The 19,638-nt window shown below is 45.1% G+C and overlaps 1 protein-coding gene across 1 annotated transcript; it reads left to right on the top strand.

The window, feature by feature from the left end:
• Positions 1-9,288: 9,288 nt before the first annotated feature.
• LOC120837855 lies at positions 9,289-10,686 on the top strand. The gene has a single exon (XM_040207467.1). It carries the CDS (start codon positions 9,289-9,291, stop codon positions 10,684-10,686), a length of 1,398 nt encoding a protein of 465 aa, XP_040063401.1.
• Positions 10,687-19,638: the final 8,952 nt, after the last annotated feature.

Raw genomic sequence — 19,638 nt, 5'->3', positions numbered from 1 at the left:
AAATAAATAACTGAACTTTAGTTAATTATATGCCTCTCGTGATGACAGTCTCCTGTAATATGTCCACGTGACCGTGTAACTCAACTGCACAGACCATATCAACTGTGCTCCCAGGTAGCACAGAGCTCTGGGACAAAATTCGGCAAATGTCTGGGAGTTTTGGGCTTTGAAAATCCCGAAGAAGCCTAAATGGAGCCAAATTTGACCTTCTTTGGCAAAAGTCAGGGAACGTTGGCCCTAATTTGCATAGGAAGCGCGGAAGTTAGGCTTCTTTTCCTGGTAGTTCAGCTGGTAACTGTCCTCTTTGGCTCAAAATCGCAAAACGAGCGCTAGAGTTAGGCTTACTGCCCGGTAGTTCGGCTGTCATCTGGCACCTACGTGCCAAAGTCGCCAAACAAGAGTCAGAATGCCAACCTTTTCAAGAACGGGCAAGGAGGAACGAAAGAGAAGGGCTGGAATTTCCCCGTACCTTCCTTTCCCTTTACTTGAACTGGTCGGAATACACCCTCTCCCCTGTAGCTTTGGCTGCACTTTTTTTTTTTTAAGTTTTCTCCCCTCTGCTTTTTTGAAAGCAGAGGGAGCTTAGCTGCATTGTTCGTGCCCCATCGACTTCGCCTTTGTTCAGCCTCCCCACCTGTTTTCGTGTCTTCGTGTGGCTGTCAGCGAGCGCGACGGCCGGTTTAAGCAAATCAGAAGGGTGGAGCGAAGCGCGTCACCTCTCTACGTAGGACGTGTAGGACAAAAACGCTTGAACGAAAATTTGTCACGTGACTCTCTCAGTCGCGCTGATGGGATCTCTGGGGCTCTTGTTTTCGCTGTTTGCCAAGGCAAACAGCGGAAACGTAGGTCCGGTTTTCGAAATGCGCTCCTCAGGGTTTTGTGGCTTTCGTGCGTTGCAGACGCAGCCGTGGGTTTTCGTCGTAAACAACCGGAATACGTCCGTGCAATTTTTTTCTTTTTTTTATAATAATGGCCATCTTGTACGCCGGAGTCCGGGGAATTCTTGTACTGTGTTTGTTAGACGCGCTTCGACAAAAACGGCTCTTCGCCGACGACGAGAAGTCACTTGAATGTACGCGACCTTGTTTCTCGACTGTGTATTTAGGCTGCCCGAGTCGGATTATGCATCTGTCAAGGATTACATGATATCGCTCTTTTATTAGTAAGTACACTGCAAGCATGCTTCTGATAGTAGTTCTGTTTCCCTCTCAATCTCCGCCGTTTCTGTGTTTTCATTTTTGAGTTTTGCTCCCATTTTTTTTTTTTTTTGTTCACATGAAAACAGGGTGAATTCTATTTCATAATTTGCTTTTCGTTTTACAAATAAATATGACCTTTGTAAATATATCGAGGATAAGCTATGTGTAATGATACTGGTTTAATAAACTTCTGGGGGCGATCAAAAAAAGGCTGTTCGGCCGTGAATGTGAACAATATGCAACAAATAATATGCAACGTCCTATACAACACAGACTTGCACGACGTGCGGCCAACACGGAGCAGATGTATCGTAGAGTATTCGCACGATATCGCGAGAAGACTAGGCCGGGGCAAAACAACTGTATGGCAATACCTGCCGGGTTTCAAACCTTGGTGCAAAACTGGAGATTTGGGCGATACTGGAACCGACTTTCGGCCGGTACTGGCCCGACACTGCCAAGTATCGCCGTGCTGCTTGGGAAGGGAGATGATGACACCTACCATCGTGTTTCCAACGCTTATTTAATTTAATTTTTTGTGGATCGTGTGAGAGAGCACTTCTGTGGCACACCAGAGAAATTACGAACTTGGGCAGGCTTCTGGGCTTTCTTTGGCATTTTTTTAACATTTATTTGTCACTCCAGTGGCTAGCCAGAAAAAAGGATTTCGGGCTTTGGTATGTCCGAAATCCACAAATTGAATGTTACTTTGGCAGTTTTAGTTCAAGTATGGCACTTTGTTTGGCACTCGTGTGGCACAGCAAAGAAAAGCCAAACTTTGGCATGTGCGAAATACCCAAATCAGTCGTTGCTTTGGCAGTTATAGCTCGAGTATTTCACTTATTTCGGCACTCTTTTGGTGGACTAGAGCAAAGCCAAACTTTGGCGTGCCCTAGTATTGCCCAACTATGACTATAGTTAGGAAACGTAGTTTGGCACTGACACACGAAATGGAGAAAAACGTAACTAGGCCCAAGTTAGGTCCCATATGTTTGCTACACTTTCGCCCAAGTTGGGCGTTTCTCTGGCGTGCTACCTGGGTTTCCATGGTAATTTTAATACAAACCTGCAAATTAAAAAAATAAAATTATCTATGTGTATTGTAAATTTTGCACCTACTTCAGAAGCTTTTCCAGTCACATACACGCCCGATTTATTCAACCAAGAGTGCAGCGTTCTTGTTCAACATATTTGATCAGAAAGCTGAGTGTTCAGGCTCGCGTGTCGTTTTAGCCCATATTGGCTTCTGAATTTTCGCAGACAGATAACGTGTGCGTTTCTTAGCGTACAAAATTTACTTTCAGTGGAGTCACGAGTTTAATTGACAAATTTGTTCGTTACTAAGTTCATAAAACGCGACTAAAAAACTGAAAAAGCGGGAGAAGATAGGTCAAACTATTGAAAGTACGAATTATTAAATTACGATTTTCGCGAAAACCAGTACGCACTTTAGATGGCATTTATTATCACAATATTGTTTTCAATACACCTTGGCTCCTTCCTAAATACATCCAACGGTTTTAGGCTGCCTTTTTTACGCTCTCTTCTAACTTTACTTTTAGTGTTTAGCTATACGTAAACTTAAATGCGCGTCGTACGTATGAAACAGGATATTGTCCTACTTAGGACGAGCAAAAGTCCGGCAGCCACACATACTTCTTTTCGTCTACAAAATGTATGCTCTTCTGCGTTCAAACGTCTAGTGTTTCCCACAGGTACATTAGTAACGTATTATTATAAGCAGACGTACTAAACTCCTGTTACAAGGCAGTTCTACTGCGACAGACATTGGTCATGGACAATTTATAAATTACAGTAAAACACTTACGTGATTCTTTTACCTCAAGAACGATGAAGTGGCAGTCTGTATTCTGAAGAGCAATTTTTACATCTTTTATATCATAGGAAGCGGTCAGGTAACAATAGATATCGCTAAGGGTATATTGCATAAAATACTTGACAGCAAAAACAACGAACAATGCTCAAAGGCAACAAACTTCAGAACCATTGTTTTACAACTGTTGACATGAAACCACACAACAATATCGACCAAAACCACATGTTCACTTGATTGTAAACTTACGTGGGCTGTTTCATATGGACTCAGGCAACGGTGTGCAGTCGTAATTTTTATTTTGCATCATATATTTTTTTTTTTTTTCGTGGCGCGTATTCCAAGCGGAACAATCCATTTTATTTTAATGTCCTGACATGTTTAGTTTCTGAGAGAAAAAGAAATCTCAGAAGCGGAAAACAACGACGAACTTTTTAAAATAATCGTGTGTGGATTTTTTATATTCTTATACAGCGTGATGAAATCGAACAAAAAGTGAAAACCTTGAAAATGGTTAAAATCAATCATTCCCAACTCGCCCATCTAAACGCCTTACAACAGTAAGAACTTTTGTTTCATAATTTATTTGTCTGTACTCGTATGCGATTAAGACACAAATTATAGATAATGTGGAAGGCAATGAAAGGTTCTAGAGGTTTTAGATTTTAAAAGTGATACTAAGCATAGTCAACTGAGAAAACAAAACCCGCAGTTTAGCTCACAGTTGTTCGAGGAGGCATGTTTGGGAATTTTTACAAAGATTGAAGCGACGAATAATAAATAGTAGTTATAATGTAGTTTTACCTGCTTGCATATATATCACAGTAAAAAAAAAAATATAGATGCTCTCTTTGGAATATTTTGAGATTGAGAGGGATTCAAAAACGCCACACATGACAATTGTCAAATCCTCGCCATTCTTTCCTTTTCTTTGAGATTTTTTAGATTTTTCTCAGGAACTAAACTTGTCAGGACATTAAAATAAAAAGGATCGTTCTGCTTGGAACTTGCGCCACGTAATATAATAATTTGAAGTAAATAAAAAAAAAAACGACTGCACCCGTTGCCTGAATCCAAATGAAACCGCCCACGTATCTTTGTTTTTGACTTCATTTTCTTGTTGGCAAAAATGTTTTTGTATAATAACCTGTATTGTTTGGCATTTTGTGAAGCTAGCCGATCTGTGTGCGCACTGCTTTGTTGTTTTTTAAACGTAACGGGTTATTGAATATATTTTCTACTGAAAATTATTAATTAATTTCCTTAAAGTAACCATTAATCTAAAACTGTAAAAGTCAAGTGAAAATATATTGGTGAAATAATGGCGATTATTCTAGTTACAAGCCATGTATTAGTCTATAGTGTGTGCTTGCATTTAATAAGCGCCAAGCTTGAAGGGAATCCTTAATGTATTTTAAAAATTAAATGATTGCATAGCCGACGTCCCCCTACGAAAGAAACTTCTGAAATAATTAAAAGTAAACGGTTTTATAGAGAAAAGTATGGAGTACCACGGTGGTGGAATATAACAAAACATATACTTAATTTTTTCTCCATTTCGGTTCATGTTTATATCAAACCGCGGACTGAACTCAAGTTATTAAGTATATTTACGTAGCAGGAACTAATACGGACTCTGTTTAGAATGAAATAACTGTTTTATGGTTACAGACGTACTAAATAGCAAACCTGCCTCCCACAGAAATTTAGACCACATAGTATGGTTGATCTAGAAAACAAACCATTAAAGGCTCGTTGAAATGAAAAAGAAAGCATTAAAAGCAAACAGATGGGACACGGATTTTGTACAAACAATTTAAACAAAATAATGTAGCGCAATATTTACGCCGGCAGGCGCAATTCAGGTGGAGATAACCATGCACGAGGCCCCCCCCCCCCCCCCCCCCCCCCCCCCCATTATCGAAATGGACGTGACTAGCTGCGGTCCTTTTCTCGGCTCTTACTGATTAGAGACGTAATTGACGTGTAGAAGGCTGGTTGTAAAATATTTTATCCATGCTGTAATTTTTTTTTATTCGACATATTTTTCTGTTTAAGAAACAAACAATAAAAAGGCTGTTTTTTCATTTTTTTTTTTTTTTTACTTAACAGATTTGTTTTAAAAAAGCCGTGAAATATACATTTATGCGGTTTGTGCATGTGTGTTATACGGGCAGGGGGACATAGTATATGGGGCTAATCGTAACGATCAGTTGGCTAATTAATTAAAATTGGTTCGTTAACTTTTTAATTCATGCAAATAGACAGTTGGTTCCAAATAGAAATTGCTGAGCGTCATTCAAAACCACTAAATCAGTAATTTTCAGGCGGACTTTCAGCATGAGAGAAGCGCAGTAGTGCACTTAACTGTAACCACTCGTGGAGCACCTACAAGGCTGGGGTTCGATAAGACACGGAAAAATCGCGCGGGCGCCTTACCGCAACCGCTAGCCTTGTACCTGCTCCACGAGTGGTAACATTACTACACTACTACGGCTTCTCACGCGCTCAAAGTCTTTCTGAAAATGACTGATTTAGTGGTTTTGATGACGCTGAGCAACTTTCTAATTGAAACCATATGTGTATTTTCATTAATTAAAAAGTTAATTCACACATTTTAATTATTTATCTGACTGATCGTTACGATTAGCCCCCTACACTATGTCCCCCTGCCCGTATAACTCACCTGCACAAAACGCATAAATGTAACTTTCACGACTTTTTTTTAAACAAGCCTGTTAAGCCTAAAAAAAACACCCGGTAGATAGCCAATAATATTTTCAGAAAGACCACGCGATCCCATGTTCTCTTTGGTTTCAAACAAAAACAAACATGACCGGCCTGCGTCTGCGGCAAGAAGTTCCTTATTCCACGTAACTTGTTAAGTTCCATTATTTTGATAAGTGCGAACTATTTCGCGTTCTATTTAGAGGAAGAGTTTCAGAGGACGGCCCTAACTTGTGTTTCCTTATGTCGTGTAGAACAATTTATCGTAAAGTGAATATAAGCACATTGAAGAGGTACGAAGATGTTTCGTTTCAATTGTCTATGAGAGGGGGGATTGGTGGCTGAGTGGGCTAGCTAGTGCACACCAGCTCGGAGCACGTGGAGCGAAAGCTCGCGTTGCAGACCCCAAGGATCCTGGGTTCCATCCCCACCTCTGCCCGTTTCGATCTGGATGAGCATCGTACCGGCGTGCGATCGTGTACCACTACTGTGTGGTGCACGTTAAAGACCCCAGACTAGTGGTTGTACTGCACTGGCTAAATTGCAATTTAGCCAGTGCAGTACAACCGCTAGTCTGCGAGGAGTCACTCGCTGTAGATGAGCATGCTCATCTACAGCGAGTGACTCCTCGCAACTTTGAAATTAACTTTGAACTACACGCTGTATAAATATCCACACAACCCCAATTATTGTTTTGTATGAGAGGTATTTTCATAGTACACTCTTTTTGGAATACCATTCTCTTGCTATGGTTTTGAATGTCAGCAATTTAAGTGATCGTACCAATTGCCAACATGTTTTTTTACAGAAATCCATCTAAGGACGTACTAACCTGACCTTTTGGGCAGCATAAAGCCACGTATCCCAGCTAAATTCGCACGACATTGCCAAAACGGTTTACTCCGACAAACAATTTAAATGGACACCATACCATCGAATTTTCATTTTTAGACCGCAGTTTGAGTGCCATTTTGATTCTGAGTGCCAAAAAGACCGGCATCGCACCAGGTCCGGGCGGCCTACCTACACAATTTTTTATGACTTCTTGGAACGTGCTCATATACGCTCTCGTAGATGTAACTATTATTGTAGGAGTACTGAGCATGTGCCTGCGTCTTTTATAATTCTCAAAGATGAAAGTAATTTGCCCAAGCCGCAGGCTTGGGCAAATTACTTTCATCTTCGAGAATTTGTATAAACCAATTATAAGATTCTTTATTTTCTTTCGGCTAAGTCGTTTTGAAACGTCTCAACTGTAATTGTAGGTTCCCTTCAGACCACCAGCGTTTCTGCACGAAGAACGTTTTCCTCTTTGTTCCTGACGCGTTATTTCATCGCATACGTGGCCTCACGTAAGTTAAACGGGGCCTTTGTTTCCCTCGACCAAACGAAAGCTTCTGATAAGGTTGAGTACAAATATCTATACGGTGTTCTGACCGCCTCTGGTTATTCTCGCTCATTTATTCGACTCTTGGGAACCTTTGCAATGATATTTTCAGCGAGCTTCTTCTTAATGGGCATCTGACGGTGTGCCTTTCAAGTATACCATACTCCTTTCACCCCGAAACAGACAGGCCAGTGGAAGCTACGGGCTCGTTGGACCAATCAGTCTTCCATCGATCGCCACGTGATCACGCTCCCCCCTCCCCCCCCCCCCCCCCCCCCAATACCCGCGAGTAGATAGCCTTCATTACAGAGAGTTACGAACTGCTTGATCGGAATCACGTGGTTCATGGGCCACGTTTGCGATACGAGCTATGAGGAGGTGACGAACGCGTTGGTCATCTGCAAGCGTCTTAGCCTTTCCGTCCGCTTTCCTCCTCGACACGCGACAACGCAGCGCATGCGCACTTACCGCCAATCTCCGGAGGAGGCGTCCGCCATCAAATTGCAAACGATCCCCATGGTTTAGATTGGGCCCGCTCTGCGATCAAGGCTCTCTATCCACGCGCAGAGGCCGAGGTTAGGTGATGAAAGGGAGGCGGTTGATAGGTTCGGAAAATGCGTAGCTTCCATCGCCCTGCCAACTTAGGGGTGGACCGAGTATAGAGGGGTACGACAAGGCTGCCAGTTGTCCTCCTTGCTTTTTGTAGTGAGCCATGGGTCCAATGTTAGATAGGATCCACGAAAGCGACAGTGTTCGCGGGTTTCCGCCTCCTGGTCTGGGCACGATATGTACTTTTGCGGATGCATAAGCACATATAGTGTTTATGCGAACGCATCCGTGCGCAACCCTGACACATTTTCAGCAGTTGCACGTAACTTTGCTGGCTACGTAGCACTCTCCGGAGGCCAACTAAATCAGAAACAAAGCCAGGCACTTTGATTCCGCAAGGTCCCCGATGCTTCATTGTCGTCATTCTCTTTGTGCCAGAAGCGCGAGTGCTGGGTGTTTTCTTTTCCACAGACGGAGTAGCGCCCCGTACCTGGGAGGAATTTTTTGGGCACGCAAGGGAACAAGTGCTACTGGCCCAAGAGTTTGATCTCTCTTTCGGCGACAAAGTGTTTTTACCCAAACCGCTCATTTGGGGGAAACTGATACGAGGTTAAAATTTTAATTCCGCCGCAGGAATAATGCTTAGGATTACGTTCATCCTGTTTCCTTTTGGAACCAAAGAACCAAACTGCCCCGCGAAAGTGCACAATGCTCTTCGATGTTGCGCTATGCAATGAACGTTATTCGTTATTTCAGGTTTTTAGTGTTGTACTTAAAGAATAACAGGTTTATTTATAATTTTATTTTGGCTGCTTGACTTTGAACTTTTTGTTTTCCTGTGTAAAACTGGTACCAGAAAAAATGTCTCCAAAATGAATGTTTCTGAAAAAGAGCCCCTAAAAAATGGCCCCAAAGAAATGGCCCCAAAGAAATGGCCCCAAAGAAATGGCCCCGGAAGGAATGGCCCCAAGCGAAAAGTTGGAAAAAAATGGTCCCAAAGGTTAAGGAGAGAAATAGTTCCCCCGGAACACATTTGGAAATGAGAGAGAATTATTGAGTTGGAAGTAAGTTTCCATTTGTAAATTCGCCACCAACACAGTAATTAAAATCTGTATTGAAGAAACTCAATTTTCGTTTTTCTTGTATAGCCATCACACATGACGCAATCCCAATAAACATCGTCATCTTCTGTTTTGGTTTTGTCAAAACATGGCGTACGGCTCGTTCCTCGCGGCGGAGTTCTAACATTTTGGTGCCGAAACCCAGGATGACAACGATATAGTCACGACCGAATGACGACGGGGCATCCACCCGCAGCGAAACGCGCCAAGAAAACGCGCCAAGGGACGCCGCAAGAGAAGAGCTCCAACGACGCTACCGACGTTATCACTCAACGAGTCAAGGGACGCCGCAACAGAGCGAGCTCCAGCGACGCTGCTGACGTTATTACTCAACGAGGCCTAGTGACGCCGCGACGAAACGAGCCAAGGGACGCCGCAAGAGAGCGAGCTCCAACGACGCTACCGAAGTTATCGCCCAACGAGGCCTAGTGACGCCGCAACGCCAGGAACGCCGAGAGACCCAGAGACGCCATGGAACGACTAAAGCAGAAGCGGACGGCTCTGACGTCTCAAGTAATGAGGCTGATCTCCGACATCGACGCAGCTATCGCAAGCCACTCCGACGAGCGAAGCCTCAACGTATTATCTGTGAGGCTCAGTGAGTTGCGAATACAGCTGAGCAACGTGAACGCATCCATCGAACCACTGGTACCTGACGGAGACGTTGAGCAAAACTACGCCCGCACGATTGAATATGACGACAAGATCGTCACGTACATCGCCACCATCGCACAGGTGGTAGAGGAACTCAGACGAGCGAGGCCCCAAGCTGGTACAACGCGGATTCACAACGACGGCGACGGACACGCTGCAACCTCTAAGGTGAAGCTGCCGAAACTGGAGCTTCAACGGTTTGGCGGTGCAGCTACCGATTGGCAACCCTTCTGGGAACAGTACAAGCAAGCCATACATGACAACGACAGCCTCTCTAACGATGAGAAGTTCTTGTACCTGCGGTCGGCGCTTACGGGAAAGGCAGCATCGGCGATAGTTGGCATTCAAGCAACGGGAGAAAACTACGATACCGCCGTTGAGCTTCTCAGGGAGCGCTTCGGTCGGACTGACGTTCTCATTCAAGAACACCTCTCCCAACTACTTGATTTGCCAGCACTACGACACTCGAGCGAGGTGAGCGGATTGCGACGTCTCTATGACCACTTGCAACGTAATATGGCCGCTCTCACCGCGCTCGGGGTGAAGAGCGACACTTACGGAGCTATGCTCTGCTCTGCGCTACTGAGAATGCTGCCGGGAGAGTTAGTCATTGATTACCACAAGTGTCGACGTCCTACGGACAAGGAAAACGACTGTATCAAAATAGAGAGCCTACAACGCTTCCTTAAGCTCGAAGTGGGGAGCCGTGAAGAGGCTCAACAAGTTCGTCAGCGAGAAGCCAAGAGCATGAGCCATACCAAAATAACAGAAGGCGGAAAGGCTTCTCTGAAGGGATCAGCCGCTGCTCTTTCCTCAACTAGTCGCTCCAAGCAGACTGAACCGAGCGCATTCTGTGCCACGAAGAACCATGCTACACGAAATTGTCAGACATCAATTTCTCTGGAGGAGAAGAAGCAAAGATTTCGAGAAGCAGGACGATGTTTCCGGTGTTCGATCAAGGGACACACCTCCAAAGAATGTCGCAACAAAAGAATCATGTGTGAAACATGCGGGCGAAGGCACATAACTCAAATGTGTGACCCATCCTGGAAGAAAAGTAAGAACACCGCAGCAGAGTTACACTCTTCGACTGGCAGGAAGAGTGATAAAACACCTGCTGCACTACTTCAAACAGCTCAGGTCTGGGCAGAGGGGAAACAGCAAAGAGCTCTCACGCGCATCCTTTTTGATAGGGAAGCCAACGAACCTTTGTGATGGAAAAACTTTCACGTAAGCTGCAGCTCGAGGTTGTTGGTGAAGAAGACATTACTATCTACCCTTTTGGAGGAGCAGGAAACATCATCAAGGAAAAACGCAGAAGGGTACGAGTCTGGCTAAGGAGCCAGTACAGCCAAAAGAAGCACTGCCTAGAAGCTCTGGAGATACCAGAGATTTGCTCCGATCATCTTCTTCTACCTGAGAGTGTAGTGCAAGGAGTCCAAGTACAGATAGCTGAGCTGGCAGACGTCGCCTTGCCACCAGCCCAGTTAACAAGACATGGCATTGACATTCTTATTGGTGCTGACTACTATTGAACTCTTGTCTCTGGTGAGGTCCAAAAAGTGCAAGGCGCTCTAGTCGCTGTCAGAACAGGCTTTAGATGGACACTTCAAGGACCGATTCCCCACAGCGGTTTGACGGCCTCCTCTTCTACTGCGGCAGTTCTGAAGGCCAATGTGGGTGGAAGCACATGCTCATTGTCTACCGAGCTCCGGTCATTTTGGGAGCTGGAAAGCATGGGCATCGCCGATCCTAACCTCCCACAAAAGGAAGAGGAGAATGAAGTTGTCAGAAAATTTACATCATCCATCAAGCTAACTACCGGACGGTACGAGGTAGCCTTACCTTGGAAGCCAATAAACTTCAGCCGGAAGACAATGAAGGAGTTGCAAGGAAGCATCTGGTGAGCCTCACAAAGACGTTGCTTAAAGGGGCAGTTCAACGATTTTAATGTTGAAAAAATTGCCAGCTTGCATTTTTTATATTCTTTATACAAGCCCAAGTGACCAAAAACGCGTCACCTTTCCCCAAAAAATGGCTATTCTGCTGCGTAATCACAAGGCAAAAAACGAATTATTTGCCGACCTACAGCCGCCTGTGGCGGCTACGGGAACTAAAATGACGGCGTCTCTGGGAGATACGCGGAAGTCAACAAACCCTGTCCCCCTCCGCTGCTACTAGGGAGCCTTCATGAGGGCACCCTAGCTGCTACACTCGCCGTCAGCCCCGTGGCGAACCGCCCTTTGTGTCCATCGCTCGCCGTGACCTTCGACGAGGCTAATCCTTTGAAAGTCGACAATCGCGGAGGAAGCGGCAGGGGTCTCTCAAGAGAGGGCCCAAGGAGAAACCACGTGAACCCCCAGAGATGTCACTCGAAAGTCGGCGTGGAGAGTTGAGAGGCATTTCGACCTTCGATTTGTTTCATTTTTTTAAATAAGAACTAGCGCTTGCAAGAAAATGCGGCTTTCGGTTTTTCGTTCCATAGGTGACGCAGATTAATTTCCGCAGTTAATTGGCCAATGTCTGAAAATCGTTGCACTGCCCCTTTAAGGACGATGTGATGCTAACTGAGTATGATCAGAGAGTTCACCAGTATCTCCAGCAAGAATTTGCACAAAAGATTTCCCCGAATGCAGACAACCCTATTGAAAATTCCATCAAGATACGTAATTTGGGGCACTGACTGCCAGTCAGCAGCCTTGGTAGAACGTGATGGACCATCAGACGTCATCTGATTGTCTATCAGATGACGTCTGACTGCCACTGCCAAGAGAATTTCATCAACAAGGGCAGCATTTATATAAGAGTAAAGCTATACGCACTCATGAATATTGCCAAATGCCTCGATAAAACAAAATGTTCGAGAAAAAAAAAAGAATAAAAAAAACCAGGTCCACCGCGGATCGAACCCGCGACCACTTGCGTACAAATCAGACATCTTAACCCCTATGCCATGCCACCGCTTTGGACACTCGATTTGACTATTTGTTTTATACGACATGCTTCGGCTCCAAATGCAGTTAAGCCGTCAGCATGTTATGCAAAGCACTCGTACATCCCTCGCCGTACTTCAGTTCTACTCACCTGCCATGTAGAGTACTTTCGTGTCGTAAAACAATCCTTTTGTTCGCGCGTCTCCGGCCCAGTAGACCTGGTACACCTTGTCGTCTTCAACTACACCGCTAAAGTCCCTTACATCGTCGGAACTCACAACAGCCTGGGTCTTGTCGAGTAGAAATTCTACTAAAACATAAGGCATTGTTGAGCCCGGGCAGGATCAACAGGTTGGAGCAAGCGGGCAAACAAAACGAGTCGAGAGCAATCGTTCATGAAAGCTCGGCGAAGCCTCTATGGGCGAAGCGAAGTGTGGTGTTTGGCCTAGGAGGTTGTGTTTGGCGCTTCGGCGGGCTTCTGATCAGGGTTGTCGGTCGGTTGCGTGTCATATCTCTAACGTCAGCGGTTTTATGGGCTCACGTCCCGAAATCGTTTTCTCGTGCATAGATTACTTTTCGTATTCATAGATTTGACGAAATAGTGCTATCCGAACGAACTTTACGTCCTTTGACCGCACGTCTGTCTGCACGTCAAAGCGTTTTGACGTACAGTCAGAGACAGTCGATGTACAATCAGAATCGCCACCAAGACACCCTGATGGCATTTCGCGGCGGCCGACTGCCACCAGGAAACCATCAGAAAGCCGACAAGCGGAGTTTGACTGGAGTTTGACTGTCGGTCAGAGTAACTTGTTGGCCAATCAGACATGCTTGACGTACAGTCAGGCACAGTCAGCGGTCCACTAGAAAACTTTGACTGCCAAACAGGGTTACATTGATGGATTTTTCCTTCGGGAAGGCAGAGAACCGAGTGTACTACATGCCTCACCGTGCTGTGTTACGACCTGACAGCCTCTCGACCAAGGCCAGAGTCGTGTTTGATGCGTCATCAAGAGAACCAGGGTGTCTGTCTCTGAATGACGCCAGGACCAAACCTGAATCCAGACCTCCTGAAAGTGTTACTGAACTTTTGGGATTCATCGTATCGGCCTCAGTGCAGACATTGAGAAGGCATTTCTGCAGATATCACTGAGAGTGGAAGATCGTGACGCTCTACGATTTTTCTGGTACGAACGAATGCCAACGAAGCAAGAGCCGAACCCTCCTGTAGAGGTTTGGAGGATGACAAGGGTTCCTTTCGGAGCGACCAGTAGCCCGTTCCTTCTCGCAGCCACGCTACGTCACCACTTGTCGATAACAGAGGACTATCCGGAAACAACGAAATCACTAGCCGAAAGACTCTACGTCGATGATCTTATCACCGGAGCCAACACCGAGGAAGAGGCGGAACAGTTCTATCGACAAACATTACATGTCATGAAGCTAGCCGGAATGACACTGCGGAAGTGGAACACAAATTCTACGGAGCTGCAGCAGCTATTCAACGAGGCAGGAACCGGATGTGTTCTAGATCAAGTAGAGTGTACCACCCCTAGCGTTTCTCGAGTGTTAGGACTTGTGTGGGACAAAGACAGCGATTGCCTTGCGATCTCCATGGGGTCTGTTTTGGAATTCCTAGACCGGAACTGCAACACGAAACGATTCATTCTCCAGGCATCATCTCGCATTTATGACCCATTAGGACTCCTTTCCCCAGTCACTGTGACAGCCAAGCTGATGTTCCAAACCCTCTGGGAACTGGGTGTCGACAGGGACGCGCCACTACCTGAAGAGGTTCAAACAAGATGGACGCAGTGGCATACAGCACTGCACCACTTAACGAAAGTAACATTACCCCGAAGGTGCCTTGAGCTTCCTGAGGATGACCGAAATGAAGTCCACATATCCACCGATGCCAGTCCCAAGGCTTATGGGGCTGTGGCGTAGCTGTGCACGCAGACTGCACCAATGAGGGTGACTTTGGTTTTGTCCAAGACCCGGGTGGTGCCGCTAAAGAAACTTTCTCTCCCAAGACTCGAATTGATGGGAATGGTGATAGGGGCACGGCTAAAGGACTACCTTACTAGGTCGTTGAACCTACAAGTTGCCAGCTGGTACCTCTGGACAGACTCAACAATCGCACTACATTGAGTGCGATTTTCTGCTCAGCAGTGGAAGCCCTTTGTGGCCAATCGAGTATTGGAGATCCAACAGCTGACTGATCCAGAGCTTTGGAACCATTGTCCTGTACTAGAAAATCCGGCTGATCTGCTCACAAGAGGGGTGACACCCGAAGCACTCAAGTCGAGTGCGGCATGGTGGAACGGACCGCCATGGCTCACGGAGCCACCTGCTGCCTGGCCAACGCATTAAGCGAGTGTTGATATGACCGCGGCTGATGAAGGGAAGAAACAAGTTCCAGTCCATAGCGTGACACTGAAAGAAGAACAGGTTTTGCCTATGCAGCGCCACAGTTCCCTCTCGAAGCTTGTTCGAGTTGTTGCCTGGATACGACGATTTATACATAACTCTAGACATCCCAGCCAAAAACGCGAGGGTTATTTGACGACCGAAGAAGTAGCACAAGCTCAAACGTGTCTGATCCTGCAGGTTCAACAGGAGGCGTTTCAGAAAGAGCTCCAATGCGTTCGACGCTCAGCACGCATGGAAAGCAACTCTCCGTTACGGGACTTAAACGCATACCTGGACAAGGACGGGGTGCTGAGGGTCGGAGGACGCCTCAGTAACGTTGACATGTGTGACAATGCAAAGCATCCCATCATTCTTCCATCAAGTCATCATTTTACCGAGCTTTTAACCAATGCCACGCATCGACGACTTCTCCACGCTGGCCCCCTTGAGACTCTGACAGAACTGCGGGAACAGTTCTGGGTCGTTCGAGGAAGACAGATGGTAAAAAGGGTGCTGAAGAAGTGTGTGATCTGTGACTGTGTCAACAGCCGAGCGGCCGCCGAGCCAGTTGCTCCACTCCCTCGAGACAGAGTAACCCAAGCGGCCCCCTTTGGGGTGACTGGTGTGGACTTCGCGGGACCACTCAACACAAGGGATAAAGGCAACAACAAGAGGTCTTACATCCTCATTTTCACCTGTGCCGTTACCCGTGCCATTCACCTCGAACTAGTGACCGACATGTCCACCCCCCATTTTCTGATGGCCTTCTGACGATTTGTGCCAAGAAGAGGAGTGTGCAGAGTTATCTTTTCTGACAATGCAAAAACGTTTCAGCGTGCTTCAAGGGACCTGAAGAAACTGTGGACCACGTTGCGTGGAGAGGAGATACAGGCCTACTTCGCTGATCGGCGGATACAGTGGAAGTTTACAATCGAGAGAGCTGCCTGGTGGGGTGGGTTCTGGGAGAGGATGGTCCGGTCGGTGAAATCCTCGCTCAAGAAAGTTTTGGGCAACAGCTACTGCAACTTCGAAGAGCTGACGACCATCTTAACTGAAATTGAGGCTGTAATTAACTCAAGACCTCTGACATACGTCTACACCGAAGCCACCGAAAAGGAACCACTCACCCCTTCCCATTTTCTGGTGGGAAAGCGTTTAACTGCACTTCCGACTAGCTCCAGCGTGGAGCCTGTGCCTCCCCTTGAAGGACAATACAACAGGCGGTGGCGTTACCGTCAAAGGATGGCAGATCAATTTTGGCGTAGATGGAAGAGGGAATACTTGACCAGTCTGCGATCTGCTCATTTCACGGTGCCGACTTCCTCCAGTGCCCTGAAGAAAGGAACTCTAGTGTTGGTTCACCAACATCTCCAACCTCGACAACTTTGGAAGACGGGAGAAGTCGTAGAAGCATTGACTGGACGAGACGGGCACATACGAGCTGCTATGGTGCGTCTTCCTAATGGTACCATTGTTAGGAGACCCGTACAACTTTTATACCCGATGGAATCTATTTATTAATGACTTGACGTCATTGTGGGAGAGTGTGAAGAAACTTAATTTTCGTTTTTCTTGTATAGTCATCGCACATGACGCAATCACAATAAACATTGTCACCTTCTGTTTTGGTTTTGTCAAAACATGGCGTACGGCTCGTTCCTCGCGGCGGAGTTCTAACATGTATGAAATGTTTTTTTTTTAATTTTGTAATGGAAAGAAATAGAGAGGTGCACTTAGATGCACTTGCCTGAAGCGTGGAATGGAAGGTTTGGAAGCATTGTCGGTCACAACCTTTAGACATCCAACAGTGTGGAGGGCCATTGATGCAGTACTCTCAAGGGTATCGACCCTAACCTTAAAGATGCCCGGGGAACCTGGCGGCACTTTTCCCGAGAGGAGAAAGCCATCACTTGTCGAAAAGCAACGCCGCCTCAAGAATCTCTGTGAGGAGTACCATATGTCACTGATATGAAAATAGTTGAAGATTTCTTGTGTGCAGTCGGCCATAGCATTCAATCCTAACATTTCTGCATGCACTTTAGATGTTCACGTCAGCGTGTTGAAACGCATTTGTTTGTTTTTAATCAAATTAAAAAGAAAAGGAGAAAACTTCGAACTATAATGTGAGTACAGTTTGGTCAGGACTTGACGAGGCAATTTACCAATTCAAAAGGGATTCCTTCTGCAATATTTTGTTCTGTGCCACTTGGGACTATTTTTTTTTTTCTATTTTCCACCTAAAACCATTTCCTCCAGGGCCAGTTTTCCCGGGACCTTTTTTCTACGCCCGCGGAAAGCGGAGAAAGGACGTACTGGGGATCTTTGCTGAACTCTACAGTGTTCAGCAAAGGTTTGGGTGGTGGCGAGAAAAGGAGTATATAACAGGGCGCGTCAGAAAGAACATTTTGTGCGGGCGTAAAGAAGCTACAAGGCCAAAGCCGGGTCTTTGAAACCCAAGTCCGAGCACCAGCGCTCGCGCAGTGAAAGCCTCGTTCAGGCCACCAGACTTGTCTTTGCAGCACGCTTTACTGCCACATTAAGTGAAATAAACTGCAACTAATTCCGCATGCTCCGGACGTGCTTAAAATATTGTAATTTCCAGCGCAGCCCCTACTGACCAGAAACGCTAATCCGAGAATTCGCCAACTCATTGGTTAATAGTTAACGTGCGCACTTCTAGTGACGCAGTCAATACTTGAGCCTGATTCGCCTGATGGACACTACGGATGCATCGGGTGAAGGGAGTTTTCGAAGAGGCCAAAACGAGTAATTATTTCCAAATTTCTATATAAAAAATCAGCTTCTGGTTTTCTACCCTCGTGCACTAGTATTCTTTTGGTCCACTAGACAACTTGAAGCTTTGCATTGAAATTAAAAACCTTAAAATGTTTAGAATATAATACATCTAAGCTATTTAACGAAATATTGATACGATCGTAAGCAATTTATAGACTCGTGCCTTCGGGGATCAATGTAAATATCTAATGTGATCAGCTTCTAGTTTAATACTGGATACTTGGCGTGCAAACTACAAAACCTTCTTGTTTAGTGAGGAAGAGTATGCCGGTGTTAGAAAAGAAAGTGTATTTTTAATGAGTTTTTTTTAATATCACATTTCTAAGAGTTTTTCTTAAGCGTTTTACTCGATCGAAAATAAGCCTTTATTTAACAAAACGCGGAACCGGAAAATAATGTTTGAAAGCCGAAACCTCAACTAGTCGAATCGGAATTCATTTTACAAGTATAACAATAGCCGTAGCCGAGTCTTTTTTGTAGTAAACGTGAAGCACCGGCGTCACTATCTGTGGCTATAGAAACACGTCACCTCGGCAAGCTTTTCGCAGGTGCGGTCAACAGCAGCGTGATGGCTATGCGCTTGCTACAATGCCTCTGACTGGTGTAAGACTCTATGCTAACAAAAGCTATTGTTATCGTTCAACCAACGTTTTCTCAGAGCGGACGCACAGATCACGTATTTTTATATAGCGGTACCTATTGTTATCGTTCGGAGAGCTCTATTTTTGGGCGGCGGAGGAAAACTCAATGGAAAAAAGCTGAATGGAGAACACCTCACCAGAGAAGACCTTACCGGAGAAAAGCTCACCGCAAAGCCGGCAGATTCAGCAAAAAGCTCACCAGCCCTTAAGCGGAAGCCGGAAAAAATCTTACCGAAATTTTATTCTTCCCTAGCTTATAAAACTGTGCGTCACACGTGTAAATTTAACACAATTAGAATTCGTCACTTCATTAAAAATAATTGTCCTTTTATTTGAAATATTATTGAAGATTATTTGGGATATTTCCTAATTCCTCAGAAATTAGTAATCACACATTCTGTGTAATAATAACGCTGCAAGTATAAAATCAGATCATGAGACACCTGTAAAAAAGAAACCAATTTATTGACAGCTTGACAGTGCGTTTTCGTTCGCTCTCAGATAAAGAGGTCTGTTTTTTTGTGTGTTTTTTTTTCCAAGCGGGGAGTGGATAGCAGGATGTGAACCGTTTCAGCTCCGAAGATTGTGCGGTGCCTCATAAATAAATAGGTGATGGATGGTGTAATCAACATCCCCTACGCTTTTTCTTTCTGGATTTTTTTTATGGTTTCTTTTTACTATAAAACTTTAGTTGCGAGAATACCTTTTTTTTATCGTGATTGCTGCCTTCGCTCGCTCTTCGTCGTTGGAGCTGTTTTCATCATGGATAACGTTTATCAACTCGCCCAATTCGCCACCTTGCAGAAGACTAGTTCTCTTAAGGTCACGAGTAACAACGGTGACAGTGTGCAATTCTAAAGATCATGGGTGATTCGCCGTAGAGGGCCACTATAACACAAAGGGTACATGCTCAAAAATAAGAACGAACTGCCAGAAAACGTGCATGTCCGTGGAAGAAAAAAATCTGAATACTCTACTGAGAGTTCTGTCCTGTTTCCAAAGGATAAAAAAAGCTTCCAAGACAGTTTTAGGGAGCGCGTTGTTGCGCATGCACTTTCAGATTTCCGGCATTTACAATTTCACTTTTTCAGATTTTTAGGCAGACATTATTAAGTTCTCGGACGTTTTCCGGATTTCCAAGTTGATAAAGTTTTCAGTTAGGCTTTTGTTGCCCAGAGCGTAAACCACAGAAAACACTCGACCGCAATTATTCATTTGAAAGCAATATACCAATGAGGTTCACAAATATTAAAAAAAGACACTTTCCTTCTTACAAATTTGACGAATCTTAATGATAATAAATCGACGTATGTTACCATGAACCGACACCCTTCATAAAAAAAAGAGGAAACAAAATTGGTGAGCTTTTCTACGGATCCGCTCAA

The sequence above is a fragment of the Ixodes scapularis genome, unplaced genomic scaffold, assembly GCF_016920785.2.
Source record: "Ixodes scapularis isolate PalLabHiFi unplaced genomic scaffold, ASM1692078v2 PGA_scaffold8__174_contigs__length_109621045, whole genome shotgun sequence".
In the NCBI taxonomy this organism is placed as follows: Eukaryota; Metazoa; Arthropoda; class Arachnida; order Ixodida; family Ixodidae; genus Ixodes; species Ixodes scapularis.
The sequence above is the reverse complement of the archived record's forward strand: the minus strand, read 5'-3'. Positions and strand labels throughout refer to the sequence as shown.